This window comes from Bos grunniens, chromosome 10 (assembly GCF_055505025.1).
Source record: "Bos grunniens cultivar Pamir isolate PY7600 chromosome 10, Bosgru_T2T1.0, whole genome shotgun sequence".
Classification (NCBI taxonomy): domain Eukaryota; kingdom Metazoa; phylum Chordata; class Mammalia; order Artiodactyla; family Bovidae; genus Bos; species Bos grunniens.
In genome coordinates, this window is record NC_141174.1 from 15,492,549 (window position 1) to 15,504,872 (window position 12,324).

The window sequence follows — 12,324 nt, forward strand, 5'->3', positions numbered from 1 at the left end:
TGGCCGAGATCCCAGCCTTTCGGAAGTAAAAATAGCAGAGTATGCAGGGGCGGCAGCAGCTGCGGGGTAGGGGTGGGGGGCAGTTTAAGTTTCTTTCTTTTATCCCAGGAACTAAAAATAACCAGGTAAAGCTGGGGAAAGCATGGCCCCGCACCTGGCCCACAGCCTGTCCCTGTGACAGGCACTGAGGGTCACATTTCTCTTCCCACAGGAAACGCTCAGGCAAGGTTCTGAGCCTGGGTCTTCTCCTGTCCTGACACTGCAAAATTGTCATAGTCAAGACCCTTCTCTTCCCCCTAGAAATCCCCCCCCCAACCCGGCTCCCACCCACACCCACCCAATTGAATGTCCTTGGTTTATTAATGATGTATACAATGCTGTGCAGTTTGCAAAGCTCTTTCCACATCTCATTTGATCTGTGTCACAAAATTGAGGGAGAGAGAATATGTGATTATTACCATGCCCAAGTGAGAACTGAGGCTCAGAAAGGTCAGAGAACTCTCTCAGGGACGCACAGCCAGGAAAGGTCAGAGGGAGGATCTGAATCTTGATCTCCAAGGTTCTATCATCTGCTCTGAACTTGAGACCACCCATCCCGTATGACCATCAGAATGTCCTGAGAGCCTTTGAACGACACAGACCTTAAGGGCTTACCCCCTTCAAGGTTCTGAGTCAACTGGTTCTAAGTTAATAGGGGAGATATACAGGAAACGGTAATTTTGCAATCACTCCTCTAGTGACTCAGATTATCTACCAGGCCTGGGAAGCACTGCACTAAACCTGTTTTACACGGTACTTTTGTCTAAGCAGTGTTCCTTCCAGGAGGCTTCGATGTTGACTCTGTACCTATAAGTTCTACCAAACTATAGCTGACCCCTCTCCAGAAAGAGAAGCAACCCCCTCTAAAGGTGATAGGAGGACCCTGGGCTCCGGAGGGCCCAGGGACTGTGGGTCACGTGGACATGCTGATGCCCACCTAGCAGCCTAGAAGAATGCCCTAAACACTCATCCACAGCCCCTGCACAATCTGGGCTCCCTCCAGCCACCTGTCCTGCAGGGGTTTCTGGGTGACAGGTGAGCTCACCTTGCTGTCTCAGGCAGGACAGCTATCTTGGGCTGCCTTTCACCCTGCTGCCGTATCATAATATGAAGTGTGCCTCGCACTTGGCCCCCTACAAGCTCAGAGAATGAAACCTTGCAGGTGGATAAACACACATGCCGCCTAGTTCTCCAGGGCTTGTGCCAGCTGCTCCAGAGTGGGTGAGATGGCACTGGGGGATGAGGTCCTAGCCTTCTGCCTTTTAAAGAAGTGTCCACTCTCTTGCTGCTCTCTCCTCCGGACCCTTCCCACCCAGAGCACTATGTCCCCAAAGACATTTTGGCAGGGCTGAGTTATCCTTGCATTCCCACCTACCAAGAAGTCTCTAAAACTGAACACCTAACCAGGAAAAGCTGTTTCAGCCCAGTCTCTCTTTCCATTCCCTTCCTCTTCTTCTCATCTGGGGACAGGCTCTAGGCTACTGGCCAAGGCATCTACAATGAGTTGGACTGGGCTTCTTAGGAGGAATTCCTGGGACTTCCCTGGTGACCTAGTGGTTAAAACTCTGCCATGCAATGCAGGGGACAAGGGTTTGAAGCCCGCTCATTGCAACTACTGAGCTTGTGCACTCTGAAGCCTGTGTGCTGCAATTACTAAAGCCCAGGCACTCTGGAGCCCACACAACACAACTAGAGAGCCCGAGAACCACAGCGAAAGATCCCACACGATACAGTGAATATCTCATATACCACAACCAAGACCCAACACAGCTAAATACATTTTAAAAAAAAAGAATGAATTCCTGTATAACCAAGGAGACTAGATTCCCCCCAACTTGATTATTTACTAGCTGTGTGGCCTTGGGCAAATCACTTGAACTCAGCTGCACTAGATCAGTCATGGCAAAAAGCTGTGAGCTACACCACCACCCTCCATTTCCTAGTCTGTGGCAGACATTGCTAATCAACCACGACACTCTTGCCTACTGATTTCGGGTTCTGCCTAAGAAGCCTTTCAATCACGCATTCTAGGCAGCTGCCCCACACCCTAGAGTTGACAGTTCACCTAAAAGCAGTTTGCCATCCTGGAGCCAGCTCACTGTACTCAAAAGTCCAGTCCAGCAAAATCCAAGACCAACATGGGGAAGGCAGATCAGGTATGCATCTTTACAGTAGCAGGTTAAGAAAACACATTTAAAAAAAAAAATTGACACAGAAGTACAAACTGTAAAGGAAAAAACTGATAAATTCAATTTATTAATATTACTAACTTCTGTCCATCAAAGACTCCATAAAGAGAAGAAAGCTGCAAATGAGAAAAATGACTAGTAAAATGGCCAGAATATATGGAAAAATTGGGGACAGGCTCAGATAAGCACCTCGTGGAGCACAGCCCTGTGCTGGGAAAGATTGAGGGCAGGAGGAAAAGGGGATGACAGAGGACAAGATGGTTGGAGGGCATCACTGACTCAATGGACATGAGTTTAAGCAAGCTCCAGGAGATGGTGAAGGACAGGGAAGCCTGGCGTGCTGCAGTGCATGGGGTCACAAAGAGTTGGACACAACTGAGCGGCTGAACAACAAGAACAGCATATCGTCTGTGGCCGTGTTCACATTACAACAGCAGAGTTAAACAGACAGAGACCTTGTGGCCCACAAAGCCAAATGTGTGTATCCGGCTCCTATAATACAGAAATGAAAATAAATGAATTACAGAACCACACAAAAAGAAGCATTCATCTCAGAAATACTGACTAAAATAACCAAGATGCAGAAGAATATGTACAGTATAATTTCATTTAAAACTAAAAAACATGATATGATTCAAGATACAAACCTATGATAAAACTACAAAGAAAGGCAAGGAAAAATAATGTGAAATCAGGATAATAGTTGCCCCTGAAAGTAATGAATGGGGGCTTAGACACAGAGGGAACCTCAAAAGTAAGGGTAAAATTTCTTTTTCTTAGATCGTATGGACAGGACCAGTAGTCTTCCTACTTTACATGTGTTTTTGGCAAATAACAATGCCTGTCCTTTAAGATACGTTCTTTTCTTTTTCCATGCTGACACAGTTTTAGTTGGACACATGGCAGTCCCAGCTAAAGACTACAGTTCCCAGACATCCTTGCACAGATGTGTGGCCATGTGACTAGATTCCACCAATGGGCTGTAAATGGAAGGAACTTGTGCCACTCTGGCTCCAGCCATTGGAATGATTTGATGTAATGATTTATCTCCCAGACATGGGGATAACTGGGTCCACTTGCTAAGGATGCTAAAGCTGCCTAAACAGTCCTGGATCACCCTTGGCTCTTTGGACTATTTAATGAGAAAGAATTAAAATTTCATCTTGCTTAAGTCTGAGTTTTTTGTTTTGAGGAAGGCAGTCTCTTTGTACAGAAGTTTAGACTTACCTTAACTAATACAATATACTGTAAATATTTTTCTGGATCTACTAGATGCTTACTTTTTAAGGGATTGTTTTGCTTGTTTTTGTTTGTTTTTATTTTTAAAGTGGATGGATATACTAAGTGCTGTCAACTCTTCAGGAAAGTTGCATTGAGAAAGGCAACAGGGTAAGACAGCAGTAGCTGAACAGAGATAAAGTCTGGATCAAAGTCCAGATGTGAAAGTGAAAGTTGCTCAGTTGTGTCCAGCTCTTTGCAACCCCATGGACTATACAGTCCATGGAATTCTCCAGGCCAGAATACTGGAGTGGGCAGTTCCCTTCTCCAAGGGATCTTCCCAACACAGGGATTGAACCCAGGTCTCCCATATTGTAGGCGGATTCTTTGCCAGCTGAGCCACCAGGGAAGCCCAAGAATACTGGAGTGGGTAGCCTATCCCTTCTCCCACAGATTTTCCTGACCCAGGAATCAAACAGGGGTCTCCTGCATTGAAGGTAGATTCTTTACCAGCTGAGCTACCAGGGAAGCCCTAAGTATAGTTGTGGGTTTTTTAAATTAAATTTTGTTTCTGTGCCGATGAAAATGATCCAGCAGTGAGGAAGGTTTGATGGGGCTGGAAGCAGACATGATACTATGTGAAGTCCCTGATAAAGAGGAATGCAAGTTAGAGCAGAGGTGGGGAGATTGACTTTTGATAGGAATAGAAATACTTCTAACAAGAGTGAAGATGGAAAACAAGTGGGAAGGTTTGTGGATTCAACAGCAGGAAGTTTAGAAATTCCCTATTTAACTGTTTCTATTTTCTCAAGCAAATATGAAGCAAGGTCATCAGCCAAGGAGCAGGGAGGGAGGCTACGGGAGATTCAAAACTGCCCTCTGGAACACAGAAGAAATCAATGATTTAGCACAATGTGGAGTCTCTCAAATCAATGACCGACATCTTACTTTGTGGTACAACTCTAGGGGCTTTCTCCAGTGAATGGAGAGCAAGATGAATCAGGCGCTATCATCATTTCCGTTTTACAGAGGAGAGGGAGGCTTAAGACGTAAATCACCCAAGGAGCTGATAGATGTGCTACTGGGGTTTTACAGGGTCTATATGACCATTGAACCTGTTATCCAATGTCCAATGAGCCAAAGCCCTGAATGAACAGTAAGAAGAGCTCAGCACAGACAAGACCATCCTCTGCGACTTCGTTCAATCAACACAGTTCCTCACCAGAGTCATCAAGTCATCGAGGCTGAGTGGCCCCAGGTGTGAGGCCACACGGGAAGATATTGGGAGCCATCAGCTAGCTGTGTGTGCCTGTGCATATGTGCCTGTAGGGTGGAAAGTGGTTCAGGGCGATACAAACATCCATCAGAGTTCTTGGGCTCTAGTTCAAAACTGTTCTCTGAAGTGCTCAAGAGTTGTTTTGTTTCAGGACACTAATGTATTTTAGAAAAGAAAGAGAATTTTTAAAGGCAAGTCATCTCTCATCCTCTTTCTTCATTCATAGGGCCAGAGAAGTGGTATTTCTGGCATGGGCTAGAGGCAGGAGACTATAAATACAAAGCCATTAAATCCCATGCAGCAGGAACCTGATCGGGGCTGCCTTTTAATTTCCTGACATGAGCTGGCCACTAACCCAATTACCCAGAATCCCTGGAGGAGCCCTCTGCCTTCCCAACAAGCACAAAGAGAGTGAGAGCGTATTGCATGGACGGCAGCCCAGCTTTCACGGAAATCAAATATCTTTTAGAAAACACTTGGGGAAAGGCAGGCCAGGGGCTGAGGGGAGGAGGAAAGGGAGCAGACCTGGGAGGCTGGGGGCCTGAGGGAGGTAAAGTGAGCTGATGAGAAGAAGTGTGCAGGGACAATCTGTGCAGGGTGATTTGCTGAATTTCCAGATGTGGGGGTGGGGGGGGGTGCTGTGAAATGTAGCAAATGGTTTTCCAGGTACTCCTGGCTTAGGGGCCATGAGGCCACACCCTCACCCATCAGGGGAGACTGTCTCCACAGTCGTCCCAAGGGAGACCCTCTCATCCTCATTTTAGACCCCAGATGGGGTCCGCCCAAGGCAGATGCCGCCTCTAAGACTCCCACGAGCAAATCCAGGAAGAGAATCAGGGCAGCTGGACACCAATGTGCCCCGCCTAACACAGTGGTTGGATTTTCGAAAAGTTGAGACCATCTTTGAATCAAATACTGTTTGAATGTACCAGGGAAGCTGACCTCTTAAAGCAAGCCCACAGTGGATCTTACCAAGGAATTGTCCCATCTGGGCCTCACCTTGGCCTGGTGATGGAGAACAGGTTTCAGCATCAACACCCCTGCTCCACAGGTGAAGAAACAGGCGTCAAAGAAACAGCAGACACGGCAAGGACACCTCAGAGTCAGGAGAGGACGTGGGCACCAACTCAGCCCAGAGCAGATTTTGTATTCAGTTTCTTATAAAGAGAACCATCACCCTTTCCCCTGAAGATACAGATTTTCAAACACTGGGTTAAAGTGAGACAGACCCTTGGACATCACCTAGGTTCCACAGCTGAAGCTTCCAGAGCCAACAGCAGCCTCGAGGCAGAGGCTGAGCCAAAGAAAGCCCCACTTCTGACTTCCCTGGCAGGTGCTAGCCACCCACCCCCCGGCCCCACAATCACATGGCAACCTCTCAGTCATTTTACTTAAGAAAGAAAGACTGTAAAAGGCAACCAGAGCTGCTAGATAGAAGAGGGAAACGGGTGGGGAGGAGGGGGAAGGTGGCCTTCCATTCCCCACTTCCCCGGACCCCTCCCCCAGAAGACCCAGGAGCCCAGAGCCTGGCTCCCCAACACCCGAGGCCCGCCATGGAGCCTTGAAGATGGCAGGCCACCTTGGGGAAGACTGGAGTCTGCATTTCAGGGGTCAGGTCAGAGTCTGAAAGGAATCAGAGGGAGGCAAGGAGTCTGTGCTGACTCTGGGGACCTGGGCTCCCTGCTCATGGTGGGGGCCAAAGTGGAGGGGGGTGGCACCCCCCAAACAAAAGTAGGAGCCAGGGTAGCTGCCAAGAGCTACTGCCTGGCAGAGACCCAGGCTCGGCAATAAGGTACGTTCCTCCTAAGGGACCGGTCCCCGTGGAGCTCCTGATCCCAGCACCTTGCCAAGATTCGGCACCATGGGACAAGCTCAATGAGCTAAACGGAAGCCTTGGAGCCTTTGTGTCACCTTCCCTCGCCAACTACGGGGGCAGGGCAGAGCGGGGAGGGGAGCGTTCTAGGGTCCGCACCTCCTCCTGGGGCCCAAGCTCCTGAGGGGCCTAGGGCCGGACCCCAGGAAGCTCACCATGCTCCCCCACCCCCCAGCAGCCCATGCCAACATCCCGGGGCACACAGCATCCATCTCACTCCTCTTAAATGGCTGGGCTGCTGTTGCCGATGGATTGCGCCCTTGGCATCTGCTTCCTGGCCTGTGTGGATCTCCCTCATCATTCCCCTTTTCTGGAGGTCACTAGGAAGTACCCCGACTCTCTTCCCATCACTGGGTAGTCCCTAAAAAAAACTCTGTTCAAGCGCTGCCAAGTGGCCTGGGGACTGAGCGGCCATCCCCACTTTTTCCTTCTCTCTCTGTCCCTGGGACTGGCAGCCTCCCCAAGCCCTGACCTGTGCCATGGGGAGGAGACACAGCAGAGCAGAGAAGCTCCAGGCCCTAGGCTCCGGGACGCACATCCCTCAAACCAGCGTGAGTCCTCACAGGACTTGGGTTTGTACCCTTCAAATTCAGGAGTATATTGACAGCAATCAGCTTCCTTCAGCTCCCAGTTCTTCGGATGCTGTGAAATATGCTGAGAAAGGCTATGCACCCCACCCAGGAAAGGCTGCTGGACATTTGGTCCCCAGCTTGAGTCAGGACCCTCACACCAGCTTCCCAGAACATCCTCACAAGCTTAAGTGCAAGGAGTCTCTCCAAGGCTGAGAAAGCCTCTGATAGGTTCCTTGCAGGATGCAGGAGAGAAGTCAGGAGACCAGTGCTAAGGCGCGCCTCTGTGGACATTTGTTCACAGTTTCCTCATCTGTGGACCCCAGGGTGCTTTGGAGGAGCAGAAAGAACCTGGTGCAGAAATCAGGGGACCTGGTTCGGCCACTAGCTTGAGTCCCTCCTACGGAGGGGTGGACCAAAATTGGGTAGAATCAAATAGACAAGCCTTTCAGCAGGTCCAGTGCAGCCTGTTTCTAATCTAGAAAGAGGACTGACTCTGTGGTCGATTCCTCCACTCCCACTTCGCAGAGCAGCTGGCCTGTGAGTAAGAGTTGAGTGGCCTTCTCCATCTCAAAAGTGTTACATGAAGCAACGAGTAAGACACGCAGTTTAAAAGCTGATGAGACATGTCGACACTGGGGTGGTGGAAGAACTGGGCTGGGCCGAGGTGAAGGAGAAGCCCAGATTGGAAGACAGAGGGAGGGAGTCCCGATTTGCACATCACAACAGTATCCAAGTCATCCTACTAACAAAGCACCTCCAATTTGGGCCCTCTGGCCCAGGGGGCGTGGAGAAGAGGCTGGGAAAAGGGCCCTGGTCTCCTCAAGGCTGGGCTGTAGAAGCCTCTTCCAGCAAGGGCCTGCGTTCCTATCCTGTCCCTTCCTCTTCTCTCCTAGCCCCTCAGGATCAGATCATCTGATCATCAGCACACACCGTTTTTCCTGCCTCCTCCCATTTCTGGAAGGATCCTAGGGCCCCAAACCATAGAAGCTAATCTGTAAGAATTGTCACTGGTTCCCCTTCAAAGCGGAGGAAGGAGAGAAACACACACAGACCCCATTTCCAAGTACGCTACTCAATGAGGGTCATCAGCCTGAGCAGATGGACGGGGAAGGTGGTGGAGAGACCGAGAGCTGTGCTGTCCTAATAACGAGAAGCACGGTCACTTTAAATTTTCTACTCGCCACCCTAAAGAAGGTTAAAAAGAAGCTGGTGATGTCAATGTCATAATATGGTTTGTTTAACCCAGTATACCCGGATTATCATCATCTCAACACATAACCATTTTTAAAATTGTTACTGCCGTATTTCATAGGCCTTTTCACCATCTTAGTGAGTTTTCGAAGTCTGGGGTGTGTTTTACACTTAGAAGGCGAGGCTCATGCCGTGTTGGATGGCACGGTGCTAGAGGAGAAGCGGAGGCATGGGTCAGAGAAGGGGAGGGCAGGGGACAGGGGAGGGGACCACACTCGCCAGGTGACGGCCACGTCCAGGGCACCTGCCGAAGCAGAGGCTGACCGCGGCAGGTGAAGAGTACAGGACTTGCCATCCTCGGTCTCAAAGTCTCTGCACCCCCACACTCCATGGGCCACTGAGCATCTCAAGCCTTCCTTCCCTGGGAGAAGAGAGAGGCTGCCTGTTCCCGAGGACAGCCTTTCCCAGAAGCACCAAGCCAGCTTTCTAAGGGCCGAGTGGGGCTGTGATTCCCCAAAGGACCGTTGGTGGAGAATGTCCAACCTCCTGCCTCCCAAACCCCTCCACCCGAGGGCGTGGAGAGCTCTGCAGAGGCTGGGGGGCTGCACATCTGCCTGCAGGGGATGTGAGATGGCAACCCCAGGGACGGGGCCCTCACCTGGGCTGCAGGGAGAGACCGGTGTCTGGGTGCTGCCCGGGGAGAATGTCCAGAGCTTGCTGGCATCTCCCAGGGGATCTGAGCCTCCTCAGGGGAAGGCGAGTTCACCCGCGACCCGGGCCTCGGTTTGGCCCCATGTGGCCGAAGAGGGGCTCTTACCTTCCTTCAACATCCCCACTTTGAGGCATTTCATGAAGCGACAGGCCTGGCAGGACTTGCGCCTCCGTTTCGTGATCTCACACTCGTTGGTGGCCGGGCAGCTGTACTCGATGTTGCCTGGAAGCAGACACAGAAGGGTTGCCGGATGTGTCGGGGCCCCCCGCCCCAACCCACTGGCCACAGGCTAGATGGGGATTCACTGATCAGCTCACCATTCCCCCCACCACCCCGAGGTCCCCACGGGGCAGTGGCTGTCAAAGGATAAAGCACTCCGAGGCACTTTTCAGGGTGTTTCCAGCTCTCTTAAACACAGAGACCCCAGGGCCAGAGGTCAGGTCGGCCAAGCAGCCACAGCTTTGAAGAACGGTCACCCAGTTTCAAACAAGCTCAGCACAAGATGTGAGGGTTTTTTTTAATGAAAAAGAATTTTTTTTTTTACATGCACTCAGTGCTCTATTTATTTATGGCTGCGCTGGGTCTCCACTGCTGCGTGGGCTTTCTCTAGTTGAGGCCAGCTGGGGCTATTCCCTAGTTGCGGTGCAGGCTTATGGCTGTGGGCATGTGAGATGGCTTTCTCTTGTTGCAGGGCACAGGCTCTAGGCATGGGCGCCTCAGTCGTTGTGGCTCGCGGACTTAGGTGCTCCGCAGCACATGGAATCCTCCCAGACCACGGCTTGAATCCGTGTCCCCTGCACCGCCAGATGGACTGCCATCCACTGTGTCACCAGGGAAGCCCTGGTCACCCACAGTCTTGAAGCCACCACTGACCTGGGACCTCGAAACTCACTGAGCTGACATTTTATCCAAGGCAAAGAAATTTTATCCCCCTGCTGACTGGTCCTCTGCCCTCCAGCCTGGGCCCCAACTCATGGGAAAAGCCTCTTGGCAGCTCTGAGCCCTCAGGTGCCAGGGGCCTACCTCCCACATCCCACGGCTGAGGCCCAGGCCACCCAGCTTGGCTGACCTTGAGAAAAATCACTTTTCTATCACCAAGTCACAGTTTCCTCATCTGCAAAACAGTGTAATAACTGCTAAATGAAGGATCAAGTAAGACCATGGATATAAAACTGCTTTAAAAATCATAAAGCGCGATTCAACGGGAGCTGGTGAATTTATAAGCACAGTTCCTCACTGCAGAGGGAATTTGTGATTAATTTTCCATGTCACCCCTTAAATGGGTGATAATGATGAGTTCCATGAACCTGGCCCCATGCCACAGAGGCTGTGAACCCCCAAAAGACAAGAGGTGTGCTGCTCACCAGGTCATTACAATGGCCTGAAACCAGCTCCTGCCGCACAGAAGGCAGGCAAGACAAACTTGCGGAACGAACGATCGACCAAATGCTCACAGCAATTCCATGAAGTCAGTGCTCACACCATCCCGTTTACAGATGAGAAACCAGAGGTTTCCAGAGTGGTTCTGAGCCAAGTAACTGTATAAGTCTTGCTCAAAATGAAAGTGAAAGTGTCTGACTCTTTTGCCACCCCATGGACTGCAGCCCGCCAGGCTCCTCTGTCCATGGGATTCTCCAGGCAAGAATACTGGAGAGGGTTGTCATTCCCTTCTCCAGGGGAATCTTCCCGACCTAGGGGGTCAAACCTCGGTCTCCCGCATTGCAGGCAGACTCTTTACCGTCTGAGCCAATTAACTGATGTTCAAATGCTCTGGGAAGGCCACTATTCCTCTTCAGGCCTCTTCCTGGGAGGGCTGACAGCACAATTAGGAGAAGCTGCAGCTGCCTTTCTTATTTATTTTTTTTCCTTAAATTTTTTTGTTGTTGTTCATCATGAATTTTTTGCATCATTTCTTATTTTTATTTATTTTTTGGCCACTTCTCGCGGCATGTAGGATCTTAGTTCCCCAACCAGGGATTCAACTCACGCTCCCTGGGCTGGAAGCATAGAGTCTTAACCCCTCGGCCACCAGGGCAGTCCCTGGAGCTGCCTTTCTAACGTTGGGGGTGCAGCCTCTGTCCTGAGCACCCCCGTGGTCCACATTCATCTCACTAATGTGCACTGTGCAGCCATAACAAGCCTCGAGGCCAGAGGAAAGGCAATGGGGTTGGGGGGAGGGCAGGCGGGGTGGAACTGTCAGAGGAGCAGGGGAGGCAGGCACGAGGAAGACACAGCACAGGCCCGTGGACGGCAGGGGACCGCAGAGGACCGCAGGGGACCGCAGCGCTGTTTTGTGCCTATTTTGCCTCCTCAGCACCCGTCCCCCTTCCCAGTTGGTGCAGTCTGCTTGAGTCTGTGGTTTTCAGAGAACAGACTCTGAACTGGTACAGACCGTCCGTCCCCACCCCCATCCAGGTGCCACCTCCTCATGGAGCAGGGATAAGTAATGCCCATCACACCACCTGCCCGGATTTCCCTCCGGAACCCAGCTCGCCCAGCAAGGATGCTGCCTGGCACAGAGCAGCCTCCAAAAGGCCACACCCAGCCCAGGAAAGGGCTCAAAAGGGCAACTCCCAGGCCTGCCTGTCCTCGTAATCCCCCACGCATAACCCCCTCCATTTTAGCAGTAATAACAGCCACTTTTATTGTGCACCTACTATGCGCTCCCTCCATCCTCACGATGACCCTCTGGGACCCACTGGTGCCCCATTTCACAGATCAAGAAACTGAGGCCTGGGGAGCTGAAGTGAGTTACCCGAGGCCACACAGAGCCCCTGTGCCACCCCTGAACCCCACAAGGAGCTTGAGCACCTCAGACAGGCCCCTGTACCAACGCAGCAACTGAGCTGGTCTAGAGACAGGGGGGACTGCCCTCAGGTGTCCCTCAGTCTCCCCAGGTTGCATTTGGAAACCACTTACTATTGGATTTTCTGAGAACAAGGATGAACCATTTCCACCACCAAAAACTGCTTTGAGTAATGACACTGAATGAGTGAAACTCGCTCAGCTGTGTCGGACTCTTAGTGACCCCATGGACTGTAACCCACCAGGTTCCTCCGTCCATGGGATTCTTCAGACAAGAATACTGGAGTGGGTTGCCATTTCCTTCTCCAGGGGATCTTCTCGACCCAGGGATTGAACCCAGGTCTCCTGCATTGTAGGCAGATTCATTATTGTCTGAGCCACCAGGGAAGCCTGACCTCCCCAAGTAATGACATTATTGAGCTGCAATTACAAGGTGCCTAATATAGAGT

The 12,324-nt window shown here is 51.0% G+C and overlaps 1 protein-coding gene across 3 annotated transcripts in view; it reads right to left on the reverse strand.

The window, feature by feature from the left end:
• Positions 1 to 12,324, reverse strand: part of ESRRB (estrogen related receptor beta) — a 185,808-nt gene that overhangs the window by 27,780 nt on the left and 145,704 nt on the right. For all 3 annotated transcript variants that reach the window (XM_086319504.1, XM_086319503.1, XM_086319505.1), the window contains exon 3: positions 9,176 to 9,292. In XM_086319504.1, the coding sequence (XP_086175630.1) occupies positions 9,176 to 9,292 (117 nt within the window). The remainder of the gene's footprint in view (positions 1 to 9,175; positions 9,293 to 12,324) is intronic.